This window comes from Bombina bombina, chromosome 12, assembly GCF_027579735.1.
Source record: "Bombina bombina isolate aBomBom1 chromosome 12, aBomBom1.pri, whole genome shotgun sequence".
Taxonomy (NCBI): domain Eukaryota; kingdom Metazoa; phylum Chordata; class Amphibia; order Anura; family Bombinatoridae; genus Bombina; species Bombina bombina.
Genome location: NC_069510.1, coordinates 73,146,288 through 73,169,058, shown reverse-complemented (window position 1 = coordinate 73,169,058; position 22,771 = coordinate 73,146,288). Strand labels below are relative to the sequence as shown.

General features: G+C 39.5%; 1 protein-coding gene across 1 annotated transcript in view; it reads right to left on the bottom strand.

Annotated features, from left to right (window-relative positions):
- Positions 1-22,771, bottom strand: part of NDOR1 (NADPH dependent diflavin oxidoreductase 1) — a 127,171-nt gene that overhangs the window by 89,185 nt on the left and 15,215 nt on the right. The window contains exons 4-6 of the mRNA XM_053696225.1: positions 19,187-19,284; positions 7,662-7,760; positions 6,446-6,547 (exon numbers count right to left, since the gene is read on the bottom strand). Coding sequence (XP_053552200.1) covers positions 6,446-6,547; positions 7,662-7,760; positions 19,187-19,284 — 299 coding nt within the window. The remainder of the gene's footprint in view (positions 1-6,445; positions 6,548-7,661; positions 7,761-19,186; positions 19,285-22,771) is intronic.

The following is a 22,771-nucleotide window of genomic DNA, read 5'->3' as shown; positions in this document are numbered from 1 at the left end:
CGCTAGGGTAATGTTACAGAATTCTGCACATAGTCGCTAGGATAAAGTTACAGAATTCTGCACATAGTCGCTAGGATAATGTTACAGAATTCTGCACAGTCGCTAGGATAAAGCTACAGAATTCTGCACATAGTCGCTAGGATAATGTTACAGAATTCTGCACATAGTCGCTAGGATAATGTTACAGAATTCTTCACATAGTCGCTAGGATAAAGTTACAGAATTCTGCACATAGTCGCTAGGATAAAGTTACAGAATTCTGCACATAGTCGCTAGGGTAATGTTACAGAATTCTGCACATAGTCGCTAGGATAAAGTTACAGAATTCTGCACATAGTCGCTAGGATAATGTTACAGAATTCTGCACAGTCGCTAGGATAAAGCTACAGAATTCTGCACATAGTCGCTAGGATAATGTTACAGAATTCTGCACATAGTCGCTAGGATAATGTTAAAGAATTCTGCACATAGTCGCTAGGATAAAGTTACATAATTCTGCACATAGTCGCTATGGTAATGTTACAGAATTCTGCACAGTCGCTAGGATAATGTTACAGAATTCTGCACATAGTCGCTAGGATAAAGTTACAGAATTCTGCACAGTCGCTAGGATAATGTTACAGAACTCTGCACATAGTCGCTAGGATAAAGTTACAGAATTCTGCACATAGTCGCTAGGGTAATGTTACAGAATTCTGCACAGTCGCTAGGATAATGTTACAGAATTCTGCACAGTCGCTAGGGTAATGTTACAGAATTCTGCACAGTCGCTAGGATAATGTTACAGAATTCTGCACATAGTCGCAAGGATGTTTCAGAATGTTACATTACTTAACTTTTTTTTTACTATGTGCAGAATTCTACAACATTAACCTAGCGACTTTAATGTTACAGAATTCTGCACATAGTTGCTAGGGTAATGTTACAGAATTCTGCACATAGTTGCTAGGGTAATGTTACAGAATTCTGCACATAGTCGCTAGGTTAATGTTACAGAATTCTGCACATAGTCGCTAGGATAATGTTACAGAATTCTGCACATAGTCGCTAGGGTAATGTTACAGAATTCTGCACATAGTCGCTAGGATAATGTTACAGAATTCTGCACATAGTCGCTAGGATAATGTTACAGAATTCTGCACATAGTCGCTAGGGTAATGTTACAGAATTCTGCACATAGTCGCTAGGATAATGTTACAGAATTCTGCACATAGTCGCTAGGATAATGTTACAGAATTCTGCACATAGTCGCTAGGATAATGTTACAGAACTCTGCACATAGTCGCTAGGGTAATGTTACAGAATTCTGCACAGTCGCTAGGGTAATGTTACAGAATTCTGCACATAGTCGCTAGGATAAAGTTACAGAATTCTGCACATAGTCGCTAGGATAATGTTACAGAATTCTGCACAGTCGCTAGGATAATGTTACAGAATTCTGCACATAGTCGCTAGGATAAAGTTACAGAATTCTGCACATAGTCGCTAGGATAATGTTACAGAATTCTGCACATAGTCACTAGGGTAATGTTACAGAATTCTGCACATAGTCGCTAGGATAAAGTTACAGAATTCTGCACATAGTCGCTAGGATAATGTTACAGAACTCTGCACATAGTCACTAGGATAATGTTACAGAATTCTTCACATAGTCGCTAGGGTAATGTTACAGAATTCTGCACATAGTCGCTAGGATAAAGTTACAGAATTCTGCACATAGTCGCTAGGATAATGTTACAGAATTCTGCACAGTCGCTAGGATAAAGCTACAGAATTCTGCACATAGTCGCTAGGATAATGTTACAGAATTCTGCACATAGTCGCTAGGATAATGTTACAGAATTCTTCACATAGTCGCTAGGATAAAGTTACAGAATTCTGCACATAGTCGCTAGGATAAAGTTACAGAATTCTGCACATAGTCGCTAGGGTAATGTTACAGAATTCTGCACATAGTCGCTAGGATAAAGTTACAGAATTCTGCACATAGTCGCTAGGATAATGTTACAGAATTCTGCACAGTCGCTAGGATAAAGCTACAGAATTCTGCACATAGTCGCTAGGATAATGTTACAGAATTCTGCACATAGTCGCTAGGATAATGTTAAAGAATTCTGCACATAGTCGCTAGGATAAAGTTACATAATTCTGCACATAGTCGCTATGGTAATGTTACAGAATTCTGCACAGTCGCTAGGATAATGTTACAGAATTCTGCACATAGTCGCTAGGATAAAGTTACAGAATTCTGCACAGTCGCTAGGATAATGTTACAGAACTCTGCACATAGTCGCTAGGATAAAGTTACAGAATTCTGCACATAGTCGCTAGGGTAATGTTACAGAATTCTGCACAGTCGCTAGGATAATGTTACAGAATTCTGCACAGTCGCTAGGGTAATGTTACAGAATTCTGCACAGTCGCTAGGATAATGTTACAGAATTCTGCACATAGTCGCAAGGATGTTTCAGAATGTTACATTACTTAACTTTTTTTTTACTATGTGCAGAATTCTACAACATTAACCTAGCGACTTTAATGTTACAGAATTCTGCACATAGTTGCTAGGGTAATGTTACAGAATTCTGCACATAGTTGCTAGGGTAATGTTACAGAATTCTGCACATAGTCGCTAGGTTAATGTTACAGAATTCTGCACATAGTTGCTAGGGTAATGTTACAGAATTCTGCACATAGTTGCTAGGGTAATGTTACAGAATTCTGCACATAGTCGCTATGGTAATGTTACAGAATTCTGCACAGTCGCTAGGATAATGTTACAGAATTCTGCACATAGTCGCTAGGGTAATGTTACAGAACTCTGCACATAGTCGCTAGGATAAAGTTACAGAATTCTGCACATAGTCGCTAGGGTAATGTTACAGAATTCTGCACAGTCGCTAGGATAATGTTACAGAATTCTGCACAGTCGCTAGGGTAATGTTACAGAATTCTGCACAGTCGCTAGGATAATGTTACAGAATTCTGCACATAGTCGCAAGGATGTTTCAGAATGTTACATTACTTAACTTTTTTTTTACTATGTGCAGAATTCTACAACATTAACCTAGCGACTTTAATGTTACAGAATTCTGCACATAGTTGCTAGGGTAATGTTACAGAATTCTGCACATAGTTGCTAGGGTAATGTTACAGAATTCTGCACATAGTCGCTAGGTTAATGTTACAGAATTCTGCACATAGTTGCTAGGGTAATGTTACAGAATTCTGCACATAGTTGCTAGGGTAATGTTACAGAATTCTGCACATAGTTGCTAGGGTAATGTTACAGAATTCTGCACATAGTCGCTAGGTTAATGTTACAGAATTCTGCACATAGTCGCTAGGGTAATGTTACAGAATTCTGCACATAGTTGCTAGGGTAATGTTACAGAATTCTGCACATAGTTGCTAGGTTAATGTTACAGAATTCTGCACATAGTCGCTAGGTTAATGTTACAGAATTCTGCACAGTCGCTAGGATAATGTTACAGAATTCTGCACATAGTCGCTAGGTTAATGTTACAGAATTCTGCACAGTCGCTAGGATAAAGTTACAGAATTCTGCACATAGTCGCTAGGATAATGTTACAGAATTCTGCACATAGTCGCTAGGATAATGTTACAGAATTCTGCACAGTCGCTAGGATAATGTTACAGAATTCTGCACATAGCCGCTAGGATAATGTTACAGAATTCTGCACAGTCGCAGGATAACGTTACAGAATTCTGCACATAGTCGCTAGGATAATGTTACAGAATTCTGCACATAGTCGCTAGGTTAATGTTACAGAATTCTGCACAGTCGCTAGGATAATGTTACAGAATTCTGCACAGTCGCTAGGGTAATGTTACAGAATTCTGCACATAGTCGCTAGGATGTTTCAGAATGTTACATTACGTAACTTTTTTTTTACGTTTCATATCACCAAGAAAAACACCATGTCGCCCAGTGTAACAAATATTAGCTAAATTAACTGAGCCAGTAAAAGAAAGTGACACATTCCAGGAAATGCCACAGGTTTAAATTATCAGTAATTTAAGTTCAAACAGGTGGTAAATACATAATGTACACCAGAGCTCTATCTTTATATAGACTAAGGATGGATCAATTATTTAACTTCAGAAATTATCTCTAAATTGGGATGTCTTTATTATGAGATACCCGAACAAAATAAAATAAAGTGCATTTTTAAAGGTCTGTTTGTTACCTTGATTGTGTTAATGTTAGCGATATATAAAAAATACATTTTGCAAGACCAAGGAGAAGAAACTGTAACATGAAGGCTACCATAGGGTGCATCACATGTAACCTAACTAGGGTTAGAAAGGAAAGAAGGAAATAGATGACTGGGAGAACAAGGGCAACCGAAGAAATTATGTTTTTGGGGATTGTAGTTATAACACCAACCCATTTTAATGGCTCAAAAACAAGTATCTAGTGACATAAGAAATAGGTATTTTACATTAACCATTTGATAAACATATGGTCATGTGATATCTATAAACTTCATTTTAAAAAGGAGTCTCTTCAATTTCACTGTAGGGGTCTTGTAGATCTATGGGTTTCATTTTTAAAAAGGAGAAAGAGATTTAGAACCCTTGCATATTTCTTACTCTAAACCTGACATTTCACACTAGTTCGGCTCCTAGGTCCTTACCTGATAAAAGTAGGGATTGTGCTAATCTGAAGTCTGGAACAGGATGATGATTCTGTGGAGCACTGAGAAGGGCGCTGTGAGCGCTGCTAGAGTTCAAGACTGCGCTAAGGGGAGGAGCTTAGTGCTACTGACAACATAGAGTGCACTATAGGCATCTCATTACCAGAACAGGAACTAAGTTTATTACACAGAACCTACAGACTTCTAATAGCATTGCCAATTGTATTACCTGCTCTAACTATAGCGCTATTTGTAACTTGTACATCAGAAGTGACCTTGCAGTTGTTTCGGTGCCTATGGGGAAGGTGTTAAAAGACCTCTGCTAACGCTAGTCAGTGCTTGGTTATTCTTATGGAAGTCCTGGTGTTTTTGTCCCTGATCTGCTTTCCTGGTTTCACCCCTAGTTATGTCCTGGTTTATGCACCCAGTCTTATCCGTAGCTGTACCATGAAGTGTGGTCTGATATACTGTTGCTGACCTCTGGAACAGAACTTTTGACTTTTTTTGCCTACTATTTGTGAAGTTTACTTCCTGACAGATACTCTGGTATTGAACTTTGTACCGGCTGCTGACTATTTTTCTGGATTACCCTTGGGTGCTGACAATAGGTTCTGCTTATTTAGTAATAACTTCAGCCTACTCCTGACATCTGGATACTACACATCTCCTACAAGCTTGGTTCCAGACCTTCAACAAGGTAAACCCCTTATTACCGTATAAAAGAGGCAAATACACCTCTTTCCAGTAAGGGGTGACAAGCACATCTACAATGCATACTGCTTCCAAAGATCAGCCAGTAGGCATGCTCCCAAAGATCAGCCAGTAGGCATGCTCCCAAAGATCAGCCAATAGACATGCTCCCAAAGATCAGCCAATAGACATGCTCCCAAAGATCAGCCAATAGACATGCTCCCAAAGATCAGTCAATAGACATGCTCCCAAAGATCAGCCAGTAGACATGCTCCCAAAGATCAGCCAGTAGACATGCTCCCAAAGATCAGCCAATAGACATGCTCCCAAAGATCAGTCAATAGACATGTTCCCAAAGATCAGTCAATAGACATGCTCCCAACGATCAGTCAATAGACATGCTCCCAAAGATCAGTCAATAGACATGCTCCCAAAGATCAGCCAATAGACATGCTCCCAACGATCAGTCAATAGACATGCTCCCAAAGATCAGCCAATAGACATGCTCCCAAAGATCAGTCAATAGACATGCTCCCAAAGATCAGACAATAGACATGCTCCCAAAGATCAGACAATAGACATGCTCCCAAAGATCAGACAATAGACATGCTCCCAAAGATCAGCCAATAGACATGCTCCCAAAGATCAGCCAATAGACATGCCCAATGCATGAAGGCATTTGCCCAATTGGCGCCTTCTTTGGATGCTCATGGAAAGGTGTAATAAAGATACAGGTATAAGAGATGGAGCATAAAAGAATGTGAACGAAACAGGAGACATACGGGGGGTGAAAAGGTAGAGTTGGTGAAATGGAGAGAACTAAGATGGAATATGATATAAGAATAAAAGAAAGAGATGTATGGAGTAAAACTAGGGTGTCACAGCTGGATTTGGGTTAAGGTAAAAACTGCTAATATTTCATGGTGTATCTCAGAGACACGCACTGAGTAATATTCACTGATTATAATCAGTTCCCAATATTTTCACACAGATCTCACTAATACAATTGGAAGCACTGGGGTGTACCAGGCATATAAAACTAAATCAGGGGTGTAATTTAAGTTGGGAACAGCTTTATTATTACTAATACTTACATCACATTGTCACGGATTATACTGAGGCCTGCAGGTAGAGGATACAATGACACAATCTTTAACCACAGATCTTTCAGCCAAGGATCCACAACCGCATCTGGTCTAGATACAGAAGATACAACATAAGATCTTTTCAGTCAGACAGTAAGTTTAGAGGTCGTTCCTAATTCTACTGTACAGTGGCTGACCATGCTTGATTAAAGGGACATTGTATTGTAATATGTTCTCCCAATGATCCGTTTTTAATTACTGGACTGTATAAAATGGTTTACAAATAAGTAATTTACCTTTTATTAGAGACAGACCCAGTCCATTTGAAAGGGTGTTCCTGCAACAGCTTTGAATACAATTAAGTAATATTAGCTGTTCGCCTGAACACATTTTCCTTCCAATAACAAATAGGTGTGACAAAAACCTTTTGAGACTGTGTGACAAAATTTGTGATAATCTTCTAAAAAATGTTCTCACATGACATGTTCGTAAAACTTTCTACCAAAATATAAAAGGAACATTAAAGAAAACAATATTTTTTAATAAAATCTAGAATATATATCAGCACTTAAAGCTTAAAGGGACACGAAACTCCCTGAAGCATACCTACATATTGAAAATATACAGTCTAAGCAAAATAAAAATCTCCAACAAACACACAAACATTTTATTTTTGCACTTGTATGTGATTTAACCACTTGACTGCCAAAAGCTCGCTCTATTAAATGGACAATGTACAAGCAGCTGATAATAGTTTATCGTATTCAAAGCGGATGCAAAATCCACCCTTTCAAACAGGATGATCTCTCTCTTTCTCTCTCACTCCCATCTCTCATTTTGGAGTTTAATTTTATCTGCTATATCTTGTGTACATATCTTTTCTACAGCTAATACTGCAGTACTGGAATTTGTAATATAGGCAGTGGTTTCAACACGCAAATGAGCTATTTCAAATAAAAAAATAAAGATACATTGGTTAATAGTAAACAATTTTATACATTCCTGCAAGTAAAATGAATCATTGCAAACATACTAAAGGGCAGAACATTTCATAGTAATGTTGTTAGGTATCTGAACATTTAGCAGCCTCTATCTATGATCAATTTCCCCTTACAGTACTACGGCAGGACACGGACATAAGTATATGAAGCAAGCAGAAAATGCTGGACTAGAGTATACTACAGGCACATCTAAATGGGACTTCCTGTGTACAAGAGAAACATACCCCAGTTCATGCTGATCATCTCCCAGTGCCGCAGGTTGGATGGGACTGGCTCCAAGCTGCATTAGACGCTTATGAAGTTTTTTGGCGATGAAGTTAAACCTATGTGCAAAAAAAGAAAAAAAGCAGCGACTTCATATTACCTGTATACAAATAAATAAGTATATTAAGAACTGAAATGCAAATAAATAAATAAAAATATGGTCTAAGTAAATGAAAATTTGAATCTGAAAATGCAGCTGGAAAACATGTTAGTATATACCTTGATTGCTTAGGATTGAATATATATATTTGTGTGTGTGTGTGTGTAAGATAAATAAATACAATATTAATTTTATAGCAAAGAATGCTTGTTGTCCTATAAAATTTGTTTTGCTTTATGGGACAAACCCTTTAAAAAAAAAAAAACAAGAGCTATTTATCTTATTTTTGTGACCAATTAGGAAAAGGTACAAAAATATATATATAAATAAATAAATAAAAACTATGAGTATAAAGCAATCACTGTGCAGCATGTAGAAGGTTTAGGGATCTACATTTAACAAAGAAAAACACAGGGAAAAAAAGGCAAAATAAGTTCTGAATGTACATTGCAATGTTTTTTTGTTCACTACGTATAAGTAAATAATTTATGAGGAATTCACTTTTTAGTATACTGTCCGTTTAACATTTGTGTATCTTATTTGATTAAAAGGGACATACGAGTCAAAATGATAGCTCAGCGCAGGCAATGTTAAGACACTATTCAATCTACTTCTATTATCATATCTACTTTGTTCTCTTGGTATCCTTTGATGAAAAGCTTACCTAGCATACTTAAGCAAGATGCAGGAAATAAACACATGGTTTATGCCAGCAATAGCGTAACAATAATATGTTGTATAACTCAGAGCATTTCCTTTTTGAAAGGTGCATGTCCCTTTAAAATAGTCAATCTTGGCAGATCGTGTACAGACTACTATGCTAATGCATAAAACATAGAAAAATAGAAAAAGAAATAGAAGGTTTTTTTTTAATTTACCGATGACAACTATACATATAGTTGTATATAACTTGTAAAATAAGTGCAATTAAAACAGATCAAGAAAACACGATGTCGCTTGCACCTCACTTGTAATCTAGACCTAAGTGTTTAATGTCCTTTAAAGCTGCTAGTGACGACACGCCCAGACTCAGTTCTTTAGGTATTCTAAAGAAATTACCTTTTATTACCGTGTTGATTAAAAGGGACATAAATCCCAAAATGTTTCTTTCATGATTCAGATATAGGGGTCTATTTATTAAGCAGCAGATGCCGCTTCTGAGCCCTATCGCTGCTCCTTAACTTCCCCACCACCATTTATGCGGCGGACTGAAATCATCCAGATACGATACGTTTGGGATGATTGACGACCCCTGCTAGCGGCCGCCAGTAAACAGGGGGCGGCATTGCACAAGCATTTCACCACCGAATCATTTCCGCTCACCTCTTAATAAATCTACTCCATAGTGTAAAGTTAAAAAAAAAAAAAAAAAAACTTTCCAATTTATATCGGTTATCAAATTTACTTCATTCTCTTGGTATCTTCAGTTGAAAAGTAAATCGCTAGGCGCATTCAATAACACTTCAATAAATCGAGAACCTAATGGCAGCAGTTTTGCTAGAAATACTTTTCACAATGTTATATATTTGCAAGGTCACTAGCTGTGGCAGTAGAGGTCAAGGCACGTGCACATTACCTACCTAAGTATCTCTTCAACAAAGTGTACCATAAAACAGAAGCAAACGTCATAATAGACTAATATTGGGAACTTTTTAAAATTGTATGATCTGTTTGAATCATAAATGAAAAATCTTGTGTTTCCCATCCCTTTAACCCTTTGAGTGCTAAGCACTTTCCCACCTGGGTGCTAAGGTGATTGAAGTTTTTTTTTTTTTGTTTTTTTGTTTTTTTAACTTTTATATATTTTTTTCAGATCCCCAAGACTTACATCATTGGAAAGGTTAGGCGATTAACTTAACAACAGTGTGTCTTGGGGGTCTGTAGCTGCTTATATGCCTGAGATACAGGCGTCTAAGCAGCATGTCCCCTTTCCCTATACTTTGTATTGTCAGTTTGTTAATAAAGTTGCGCGGTGACGTCATCACGTCATTGCGAGTGACGTCACCATGCAAAACGGGAAGCCCCGGCGACGCCTGTCACTATGCAGGTCTGATCGCCGGGGTAGGAGCGAGTGGGAGCCCCCAGATCTCCCTCAATGTGGGAGAGTGCTAGCGACGGCTCTGCGCCGTCGTTAGCACTCAAGGGGTTAAGCAAACCCTGAGCGACACCTTTAAGGATTAACAAACTAAACAATGGTTGTAAAACAACTTAGAAAGAGCTAAACATGGATACTACATACCGGCTCATAAAAGGGCAAACTCTAGAGACTAAAAATAAAGGTTTTACTCACATACAGCTTTAAAGGGACAGTCTACTTGAAATTGTTTATTGTTTAAAAAGATAGATAATCCCTTTATTACCCATCCCCCAGTTTTGCATAACTAACACTGTTATATTAATACACTTTTTACCTCTATAATTACCTTGTATCTAGGCCTCTGCAGACTGCCTCCTTATTTCAGTTCTTTTGACAGACTTGCATTTTAGCCAATCAGTGCTGACTGAGTGAGCACAATGTTATCTGTATGACACACATGAACTAGCAGTGTATAGCTGTGAAAAACTGTCAAAATGATTTAAGAAAAGAGGCGGCCATCAAGGGCTTAGAAATTAGCATATAAACCTACCTAGGTTTAGCTTTCAACTAAGAGTACCAAGAGAACAAAGAAAATTTGATGAAAAAATTAAATTGGAGAGTTGTTTATAATTGCATGCCCTATCTGAATTATGAGAATTGAATGCTGACTTTACTGTCCTTTTAACTGAAATTTTCATACACAACTAAAAAAATTTGAAAAAAACCTAGCCTATACTAAACTACCAATAGCCCTTAAAAGGGCCTTTTGCGGGGCATTGCCCCAAAGAAATCAGCTCTTTTACCTGAACAAAATACAAACAACCCCCAACAGTAAAACCCACCACCCACACAACCAATCCCCCAAATAAAACCCTAACTAAAAAAAACCTAAGCTCCCCATTGCCCTGAAAAGGACATTTGGATGGGCATTACCCTTAAAAGGGCATTTAGCTCTATTGCAGCCCAAAGGATTGAGCTTCAATCCTATTGGCTGATCCAATCAGCCAATAGGATTGAGCTTGCATTCTATTGGCTGTTCCAATCAGCCAATAGAATGCGAGCTCAATCCTATTGGCTGATTGGATCAGCCAATAGGATTGAAGCTCAATCCTATTGGCTGATTGCATCAGCCAATAAGATTTTTTTCAACCTTAATTCCGATTGGCTGATAGAATTCTATTAGCCAATCGGAATCTAAGGGACGCCATCTTGGATGACGCCACTTAAAGGAACCTTCATTCGTCGGGTAGTCGTCGGCAGAAGAGGATGCTCCGCGCCGGATGTCTTGAAGATGGACCCGCTCCGCGCCGAATGGATGAAGATAGAAGATGCCGTCTGGATGAAGACTTCTGCCCGTCTGGAGGACCACTTCTCCCGGCTTGGATGAAGACTTCTCCCGGCTTCGTTGAGGACTTCTTGCCGCTTCGATGAGGACTTCTCCCGGCATCGTTGAGGATGGATGTCCGGTCTTCAAAACTGTAAGTGGATCTTCAGGGGGTTAGTGTTAGGTTTTTTTTAAGGGTTTATTAGGTGTGTTTTATTTTTAGGTTAGGGCTTTGGGCAGCAATAGAGCTAAATGCCCTTTTAAGGGCAATGCCCATCCAAATGCCCTTTTCAGGGCAATGGGAATCTTAGGTTTTTTTTAGTTAGGGTTTTATTATTTTTTTTTCAGGTAAAAGAGCTGATTTCTTTGGGGCAATGCCCCGCAAAAGACCCTTTTAAGGGCTATTGGTAGTTTAGACTAGGGTGGGTTTATTTTTTTTTTGGGGGGGGGGGGGTTGATAGGGCTATTAAATTAGGTATAATTAGTTTAAATATCTTGTAATTTGTTTTTTATTTTCTGTAATTTACTGGGGGTTTTTTGTAATTTAGCTAATTGTATTTAATTTATTTAATTGTATTTAATTTAGGTAATTTATTTAATTGTAGTGTAGTGTTAGGTGTTAGTGTAACTTAGGTTAGGTTTTATTTTACAGGTAAATTTGTATTTATTTTAGCTAGGTAGTTAATAACTATTTAGTAACTATTCTACCTAGTTAAAATAAATACAAACTTGCAGGTAAAATAAAAATAAACCCTAAGCTAGATACAATGTAACTATTAGTTATAGTGTAGCTAGCTTAGGGTTTATTTTATAGGTAAGTATTTAGTTTTAAATAGGAATTATTTAGTTAATGATAGTAATTTGTAGTTAAATTTATTTAAATTATATTTAAGTTAGGGGGTGTTAGCGTTAGACATTGGGGGCGGCAGATTAGGGGTTAATAAATGTAGGTAGGTGGCGATGTTAGGGGCGGCAGATTAGGGGTTAATAATATTTAACAAGTGTTTGCGAGGTGGGAGTGTGGCGGTTTAGGGGTTAATATGTTTATTCTTGTGGCGGCGATATCGGGAGCGACAGATTAGGGGTTAATAATTTTATTTTAGTGTTTGCGATGCGGGAGGGCCTCAGTTTAGGGGTTAATAGGTAGTTTATGGGTGTTAGTGTACTTTTTAACACTTTAGTTATGAGTTTTATGTTACAGATTTGCAGTGTAAAACTACTGACTTTAGAATGTGTTATCAATCTTGACGGGATAGGGTGTACCGCTCACTTTTTGGGACAACAAAAAAACAGAATTTATGTTTACCTGATAAATTACTTTCTCCAACGGTGTGTCCGGTCCACGGCGTCATCCTTACTTGTGGGGATATTCTCTTCCCCAACAGGAAATGGCAAAGAGCCCAGCAAAGCTGGTCACATGATCCCTCCTAGGCTCCGCCTACCCCAGTCATTCGACCGACGTTAAGGAGGAATATTTGCATAGGAGAAACCATATGGTACCGTGGTGACTGTAGTTAAAGAAAATAAATTATCAGACCTGATTAAAAAAACCAGGGCGGGCCGTGGACCGGACACACCGTTGGAGAAAGTAATTTATCAGGTAAACATAAATTCTGTTTTCTCCAACATAGGTGTGTCCAGTCCACGGCGTCATCCTTACTTGTGGGAACCAATACCAAAGCTTTAGGACACGGATGAAGGGAGGGAGCAAATCAGGTCACCTAAATGGAAGGCACCACGGCTTGCAAAACCTTTCTCCCAAAAATAGCCTCAGAAGAAGCAAAAGTATCAAACTTGTAAAATTTGGTAAAAGTGTGCAGTGAAGACCAAGTCGCTGCCCTACATATCTGATCAACAGAAGCCTCGTTCTTGAAGGCCCATGTGGAAGCCACAGCCCTAGTGGAATGAGCTGTGATTCTTTCGGGAGGCTGCCGTCCGGCAGTCTCATAAGCCAATCTGATGATGCTTTTAATCCAAAAAGAGAGAGAGGTAGAAGTTGCTTTTTGCCCTCTCCTTTTACCGGAATAAACAACAAACAAGGAAGATGTTTGTCTAAAATCCTTTGTAGCATCTAAATAGAATTTTAGAGCGCGAACAACATCCAAATTGTGCAACAAACGTTCCTTCTTTGAAACTGGTTTCGGACACAGAGAAGGTACGATAATCTCCTGGTTAATGTTTTTATTAGAAACAACTTTTGGAAGAAAACCAGGTTTAGTACGTAAAACCACCTTATCTGCATGGAACACCAGATAAGGAGGAGAACACTGCAGAGCAGATAATTCTGAAACTCTTCTAGCAGAAGAAATTGCAACTAAAAACAAAACTTTCCAAGATAATATCTTAATATCAACGGAATGCAAGGGTTCAAACGGAACCCCCTGAAGAACTGAAAGAACTAAATTGAGACTCCAAGGAGGAGTCAAAGGTTTGTAAACAGGCTTAATTCTAACCAGAGCCTGAACAAAGGCTTGAACATCTGGCACAGCGGCCAGCTTTTTGTGAAGTAACACAGACAAGGCAGAAATCTGTCCCTTCAGGGAACTTGCAGATAGTCCTTTGTCCAATCCTTCTTGAAGGATAGAATCCTAGGAATCTTAACCTTGTCCCAAGGGAATCCTTTAGATTCACACCAACAGATATATTTTTTCCAAATTTTGTGGTAAATCTTTCTAGTTACAGGCTTTCTGGCCTGAACAAGAGTATCGATAACAGAATCTGAGAACCCTCGCTTCGATAAGATCAAGCGTTCAATCTCCAAGCAGTCAGCTGGAGTGAAACCAGATTCGGATGTTCGAACGGACCCTGAACAAGAAGGTCTCGTCTCAAAGGTAGCTTCCAAGGTGGAGCCGATGACATATTCACCAGATCTGCATACCAAGTCCTGCGTGGCCACGCAGGAGCTATCAAGATCACCGACGCCCTCTCCTGATTGATCCTGGCTACCAGCCTGGGGATGAGAGGAAACGGCGGGAACACATAAGCTAGTTTGAAGGTCCAAGGTGCTACTAGTGCATCCACTAGAGCCGCCTTGGGATCCCTGGATCTGGACCCGTAGCAAGGAACTTTGAAGTTCTGACGAGAGGCCATCAGATCCATGTCTGGAATGCCCCACAGCTGAGTGACTTGGGCAAAGATTTCCGGATGGAGTTCCCACTCCCCCGGATGCAATGTCTGACGACTCAGAAAATCCGCTTCCCAATTTTCCACTCCTGGGATGTGGATAGCAGACAGGTGGCAGGAGTGAGACTCCGCCCATAGAATGATTTTGGTCACTTCTTCCATCGCCAGGGAACTCCTTGTTCCCCCCTGATGGTTGATGTACGCAACAGTTGTCATGTTGTCTGATTGAAACCGTATGAACTTGGCCCTCGCTAGCTGAGGCCAAGCCTTGAGAGCATTGAATATCGCTCTCAGTTCCAGAATATTTATCGGTAACAGAGATTCTTCCCGAGACCAAAGACCCTGAGCTTTCAGGGATCCCCAGACCGCGCCCCAGCCCATCAGACTGGCGTCGGTCGTGACAATGACCCACTCTGGTCTGCGGAATGTCATCCCTCGTGACAGGTTGTCCAGGGACAGCCACCAACGGAGTGAGTCTCTGGTCCTCTGATTTACTTGTATCTTCGGAGACAAGTCTGTATAGTCCCCATTCCACTGACTGAGCATGCACAGTTGTAATGGTCTTAGATGAATGCGCGCAAAAGGAACTATGTCCATTGCCGCTACCATCAACCCGATCACTTCCATGCACTGAGCTATGGAAGGAAGAGGAACGGAATGAAGTATCCGACAAGAGTCTAGAAGCTTTGTTTTTCTGGCCTCTGTCAGAAAAATCCTCATTTCTAAGGAGTCTATTATTGTTCCCAAGAAGGGAACCCTTGTTGACGGAGATAGAGAACTCTTTTCCACGTTCACTTTCCATCCGTGAGATCTGAGAAAGGCCAGGACAATGTCCGTGTGAGCCTTTGCTTGAGGAAGGGACGACGCTTGAATTAGAATGTCGTCCAAGTAAGGTACTACAGCAATGCCCCTTGGTCTTAGCACAGCTAAAAGGGACCCTAGTACCTTTGTGAAAATCCTTGGAGCAGTGGCTAATCCGAAAGGAAGCGCCACGAACTGGTAATGTTTGTCCAGGAATGCGAACCTCAGGAACCGATGATGTTCCTTGTGGATAGGAATATGTAGATACGCATCCTTTAAATCCACCGTGGTCATGAATTGACCTTCCTGGATGGAAGGAAGAATAGTTCGAATGGTTTCCATCTTGAACGATGGAACCTTGAGAAACTTGTTTAAGATCTTGAGATCTAAGATTGGTCTGAACGTTCCCTCTTTTTTGGGAACTATGAACAGATTGGAGTAGAACCCTATCCCTTGTTCTCTTAATGGAACAGGATGAATCACTCCCATTTTTAACAGGTCTTCTACACAATGTAAGAATGCCTGTCTTTTTATATGGTCTGAAGACAACTGAGACCTGTGGAACCTCCCCCTTGGGGGAAGTCCCTTGAATTCCAGAAGATAACCTTGGGAGACTATTTCTAGCGCCCAAGGATCCAGAACATCTCTTGCCCAAGCCTGAGCGAAGAGAGAGAGTCTGCCCCCCACCAGATCCGGTCCCGGATCGGGGGCCAACATTTCATGCTGTCTTGGTAGCAGTGGCAGGTTTCTTGGCCTGCTTACCCTTGTTCCAGCCTTGCATTGGTCTCCAAGCTGGCTTGGCTTGAGAAGTATTACCCTCTTGCTTAGAGGACGTAGCACTTTGGGCTGGTCCGTTTCTACGAAAGGGACGAAAATTAGGTTTATTTTTTGCCTTGAAAGGCCGATCCTGAGGAAGGGCGTGGCCCTTACCCCCAGTGATATCAGAGATAATCTCTTTCAAGTCAGGGCCAAACAGCGTTTTCCCCTTGAAAGGAATGTTAAGTAGCTTGTTCTTGGAAGACGCATCAGCCGACCAAGATTTCAACCAAAGCGCTCTGCGCGCCACAATAGCAAACCCAGAATTCTTAGCCGCTAACCTAGCCAATTGCAAAGTGGCGTCTAGGGTGAAAGAATTAGCCAATTTGAGAGCATTGATTCTGTCCATAATCTCCTCATAAGGAGGAGAATCACTATCGACCGCCTTTATCAGCTCATCGAACCAGAAACATGCGGCTGTAGCGACAGGGACAATGCATGAAATTGGTTGTAGAAGGTAACCCTGCTGAACAAACATCTTTTTAAGCAAACCTTCTAATTTTTTATCCATAGGATCTTTGAAAGCACAACTATCCTCTATGGGTATAGTGGTGCGTTTGTTTAAAGTGGAAACCGCTCCCTCGACCTTGGGGACTGTCTGCCATAAGTCCTTTCTGGGGTCGACCATAGGAAACAATTTTTTAAATATGGGGGGAGGGACGAAAGGAATACCGGGCCTTTCCCATTCTTTATTAACAATGTCCGCCACCCGCTTGGGTATAGGAAAAGCTTCTGGGAGCCCCGGCACCTCTAGGAACTTGTCCATTTTACATAGTTTCTCTGGGATGACCAACTTGTCACAATCATCCAGAGTGGATAATACCTCCTTAAGCAGAATGCGGAGATGTTCCAACTTAAATTTAAATGCAATCACATCAGGTTCAGCTTGTTGAGAAATGTTCCCTGAATCAGTAATTTCTCCCTCAGACAAAACCTCCCTGGCCCCATCAGACTGGGTTGGGGGCCCTTCAGAAATATTGTTATCAGCGTCGTCATGCTCTTCAGTATCTAAAACAGAGCAGTCGCGCTTACGCTGATAAGGGTTCATTTTGGCTAAAATGTTTTTGACAGAATTATCCATTACAGCCGTTAATTGTTGCATAGTAAGGAGTATTGGCGCGCTAGATGTACTAGGGGCCTCCTGAGTGGGCAAGACTCGTGTAGACGAAGGAGGGAATGATGCAGTACCATGCTTACTCCCCTCACTTGAGGAATCATCTTGGGCATCATTGTCATTATCACATAAATCACATTTATTTAAATGAATAGGAATTCTGGCTTCCCCACATTCAGAACACAGTCTATCTGGTAGTTCAGACATGTTAAACAGGCATAAACTTGATAACAAAGTACAAAAAACGTTTTAAAATAAAACCGTTACTGTCACTTTAAATTTTAAACTGAACACACTTTATTACTGCAATTGCGAAAAAACATGAAGGAATTGTTCAACAGTGTCTTAAAGCCTTAAAAGTATTGCACACCAAATTTGGAAGCTTTAACCCTTAAAATAACGGAACCGGAGCCGTTTTGAACTTTAACCCCTTTACAGTCCCTGGTATCTGCTTTGCTGAGACCCAACCAAGCCCCAAGGGGAATACGATACCAAATGACGCCTTCAGAAAGTCTTTTCTAAGTATCAGAGCTCCTCTCACATGCGACTGCATGCCATGCCTCTCAAAAACAAGTGCGCAACACCGGCGCGAAAATGAGGCTCTGCCTATGCTTTGGGAAAGCCCCTAAAGAATAAGGTGTCTAAAACAGTGCCTGCCGATATTATTATATCAAAATACCCAGATAAAATGATTCCTCAAGGCTAAATATGTGTTAATAATGAATCGATTTAGCCCAGAAAAAGTCCACAGTCTTAATAAGCCCTTTTTGAAGCCCTTATTTACGATCGTAATAAACATGGCTTACCGGATCCCATAGGGAAAATGACAGCTTCCAGCATTACATCGTCTTGTTAGAATGTGTCATACCTCAAGCAGCAAAAGTCTGCACACTGTTCCCCCAACTGAAGTTAATTGCTCTCAACAGTCCTGTGTGGAACAGCCATGGATTTTAGTGACGGTTGCTAAAATCATTTTCCTCATACAAACAGAAATCTTCATCTCTTTTCTGTTTCTGAGTAAATAGTACATACCAGCACTATTTTAAAATAACAAACTCTTGATTGAATAATAAAAACTACAGTTAAACACTAAAAAACTCTAAGCCATCTCCGTGGAGATGTTGCCTGTACAACGGCAAAGAGAATGACTGGGGTAGGCGGAGCCTAGGAGGGATCATGTGACCAGCTTTGCTGGGCTCTTTGCCATTTCCTGTTGGGGAAGAGAATATCCCCACAAGTAAGGATGACGCCGTGGACCGGACACACCTATGTTGGAGAAAAAGCTTGTAATACCGGAGCAATGGAAGTCCCATTGAAAAAAGACTATACGCAAATTGCGTAAATTGATTTGCGGTAAGGCCAAAAAAGTGTGCGGTGCCCGTAAACCTGCAAGACTCGTAATACCAGCGGTAGTGAAAAAGCAGCGTTATAACCTGATAACGCTGCTGTTTTTTTAGTATAACGCAAAACTCGTAATCTAGCCGCATGTTTTTTCATACCAAGGCTGAGTTACGGCGTGAGAACATATTGTTTTAAAAGGTACATTACAAGCTTTAATATTAAACATGTCAAAAACTGATGAATTTCCTTCATTCTCTTTGTATCATTTGTTGAAGGAGTAGCAATGCACTACTTGTTTCTATCTGAACACATGTCTGAGCCAATGACAATCAGTATATATATGCAGCCACCAATCAGCAGCTAGAACCTAGGTTCTCTGCTGCTCCTGAGCTTGCCTAAATAAACCTTTCAGCAAAGGATAACAAGAGAAGGAAGCAAATTAACTAATAGAAGTAAACTGAATCATGAAAGAAAAATTTTGGGTTTCATGTCCCTTTAAATGGGGCAAAATATTGCCAAATTGTTTGACTGGGTACATTCACACATTTTACATTACAATCTTAAAAGTGTTTTACTGTCCCTTTAAGAATGTTTTTGTGTGCGACAAAAGTAAACTTTTTTAATATACACAAGTTTTCTTCTTTCTAGCATCTATCATACGCTAGTACAGATTTAAATCAAGTAAATACGTCTACAAATCCTTTTAAAAACTGTTTCCTTATTACTGTTTAGTTCAGAGTCAGCTATAATACTGCACAATCAAATGAAAATTAGAAAAAAGGATGTTACTTTGGATATGACGAATCCCCAAGGCCCAGGACTGCATAATCCATCTGACAGAGGGAATTTTGAGGAAGATTCCTTCGAAAAACGAACCTCCAAAAATTCTGAAATGAAATAAAGACATAAACAAATAGAAAAGAAAGTACCGCCCTTACATTATAGCACAAGGTTTGTTTGTTTTTTAATAAAACTTATTTAGGAAATTAGAAACATGAAAAGAAAAAAGATCACAATGTATCCAAGCAGGGAAAATTGTAATAAACACAGTAAACAATATACAACCAGCCAAGAGCAGCGGGTACACATTTGTCGTATAGATGTATAGGTTTGAGGTTGGGAAATTAGTCCTCTTTATCAAATTGTATATCTTATAGTATACCATTCTCGTAAAGTAGCCATGTATAGCGCATTGAAGTTAGTAAGGAGGGAGAGGTGGGCTAGGGAGAGCTAATGGTAGCTTCAATAAAAGGGGGAGGGGGTATAGTTTTTTATTTTTATCTTATGAAGAGAAGAGGAGGGGAGAGAGAAAAAAAAAGGGGGGCTCAACTGGTAAACTCAACAAAGATAGTCGTGTAATAAGTAAGTAAGCGTCCTATCTAGTTGGATCAGTCAGGGAAAATCTCTGTCCATGGTAGCCATGTTTCTATGTGGAAATCCATTTTGTCCATAACCGAGTGAGGGTGAGATTACATTTTTTTAATTTATATTATCGTAGAGATGACTTGAGGAAGGGATGGAGAAGTTTTGCTCTTCCAAGCTCTGGCTATTTCTAACTTAGTGGACATGAGAAGGTAAATGGTATAGCACAAGGTTTTAATAGCCATTGTAGGATTACTGAGGTCCAAAGCATAGTGGGTAACAGGTTTTGTCAAGGTTTTCAAACACCAAGATACCAACGACCTGTAATCAATGAGCCATTATAAGCAGTTTGATAAATGGAGCAATAGCGATTTCTCAAGCAAGCCTGAAACCTGAAGTTAATAAGCCGTGGTCTTTCCTAATCACTACACCATCTGCTTAAAACATCTGATTTACTTGACCAAGATGATTGACAAGCTCTGCTCTTGCTCAATTGGTTGTGTGAGAGCAGAGGGCGGAGCTGCTCAAGTGATTGCTTGTGCAGATGCTCCAGTGCTCACCTCGAAAGTGGTCAGATAGGGGGCTCATGTCTGAACTTGTAACTACAGTAAAATGGCCAAGTCTATCGCTAACTGTGAATCTGTGCTCCTAAAATAATATCCCTAGATCTTGTACCAGTTACAAATAAATGAAACCTGAAGCCAAAAACATCAACTTGCTCTCTACAAATCATTTATACTCTAATCTTTGTTAAATGCTTCTGACCTAACTCCTCTACCGCTAAGCATGGTCAGTTTCATAACTGACTTCCAACTGCCCAAAAGATAGAATTCCAAATCTGAGACACCACTAGTCATGCACCATTATATGGTTCATCTTGTCACCCAACCACTTCCTTCTGCTTTGCAACTATTCACCATCACCACCTATGCTATGGGAATCTCCTCCTCACTCTGCAAGACTTTCCTTTCATTTGTAAAGCTTTATATGCTGCCTTAAAGGGATATGAAACCCAATAGGCTTCTTTTGTGAATCAGACAGAGCATACAATTTTAAAAATAATTCCAATTTACTTCTATCAAATTTGCTTCGTTCTCATGATATTCTTTATTGAAGAGATACCTAGGTAGGCGTCTGGAGTACTACACGGCAGGAAATAGTGCTACCATCTAGTGCTCTTGTAAATGTATAACATTCTTGCAACTGCTGAGATATACATGCACACATGCAAGCTCCTGAGCTTACCTACCTGCTTTTAAATTTGATAGTAGAAGTTAGAAAGTTGTTTAAATTTCCATGTTCTTTCTGAATCATAAAAAAACATTTTTGGATTTCATGTCCATGTCCAGTCCAGAGAAGCCCATCTAAAGTCTTGTGTCTTTGTGTGAACTATATTCCAGGCGTGCACATTTTTATACATCTTTCTGAAACTCAATTGCCATCCATAATGCAGTGCTTTCATTCTTTTTGTATTTACCGATCAACACTCAGGGGCTTTATGATCAAAAAGTCATCAGCATGGAGAGAAATCCCACTAAATATTTTTTTTTTTAGCATAATATTTTAATGTACGTATTTTTCCTTCACACACCTGACCCTGCATAGTGATATAAACGGCTCTCAAGACAAAATTTGCCTTTCCAAAATTATTTGAGGGACCTCACAGTACTGACGAGACTTCCTAGATAATTTCCCCAGAGAAGAGAGCTTTAGATCATGGGGCATGAAGAAGGAAAGGGACATTTAATCTTCCGTATCACCCAGTAGAGCCGTGTGGTATTTTATATATTTGTTGTACCCTTGGTATACTGCTGAGACATATGCTCGTGTATATACGAAAGATAAAAACACTAATAATAATAATAATACTGTTGGCACTCTACAAATAACCGATAATAATAATAATAATTAGTGATGTGCATTTGGATTCTTCATTAGGATCTGAATGTGGAAGATGGCGGACACTCATGGTATTCGGCTCCTTTCAGAGCCGTATTTCTTCTTATGAAAGTACAAAACACTAAGATGTGGATTTGCCCACATCTTAAAATGTTTACCTTTCACAAGAAGAAATACGGCCCTAAAAAGAGCTGAATAGGACGAGCGTTTGGATCCTAATGAAGAATTCGAATGCACATCCCTAATAATAATAATAAAAATGAAAAACAATAATATACATAACTATTAAATAATATAAGAAAACCATGTTTTAAATTACAATGGTAATTAACAATTATTTTAGTAACTGTAATATCAGGTACATCGAGTTACACAAGGAAAAGTAGTAACTAATTAGCTCCACTGGCCAAACATGGAACAAGGATCTCTCAATGTAATCCTGTAAACACTCATATACGTACGCACATATCTTACATGTCCACGTCTGCTGGTTATTAGACTAAAGGCTGTGACACACTGCAAACGATGCGGCGCAAGTCGAAACAGCTGCTTTGCGGCGCATTGCTTCTGAAGTTCAAATATTTCAACGCGGCTGAGCGCACAGAGATGAAAAGACAGGACACACTGAGCGCGCACAGCTGAATCATCACGCTGTGCACTGCCCTCAGTGTGTCACAGCCTTAAGGGTTGACAAATTTATTTTAAATTTAGCAACCAGAAAAAGTGGTGAGGAGGCAATTGTACGCTGTTTAAAGGATCATTAAATACAGAAGAACTATATAATACACAATAAAATACAAAATAAAATTATAAAATTATACTTGCTTTGAAATTCAAATTGCCAGCAGATTTGTTTTCTGAAAAATTTAATAGATGGCTTAATTTCCCTGCCCACTGCATCATGTGACAGTCACCAGCCAATTACTGACTCATATGCATGCACACAGTGAACTCTTGCACATGCTCAGCAGTAACTGGTGCCTCTGTAAGTGTGCATATAAAAAGAGAACAAAATGACAATGGAAGTAAATGGTAATGTTGTTTAAAACTGTGTGCTCTATCTGAATCATAAAAGTTTAATTTTGACCTTAGTGTCCCTTTAAGAGTCCGCAA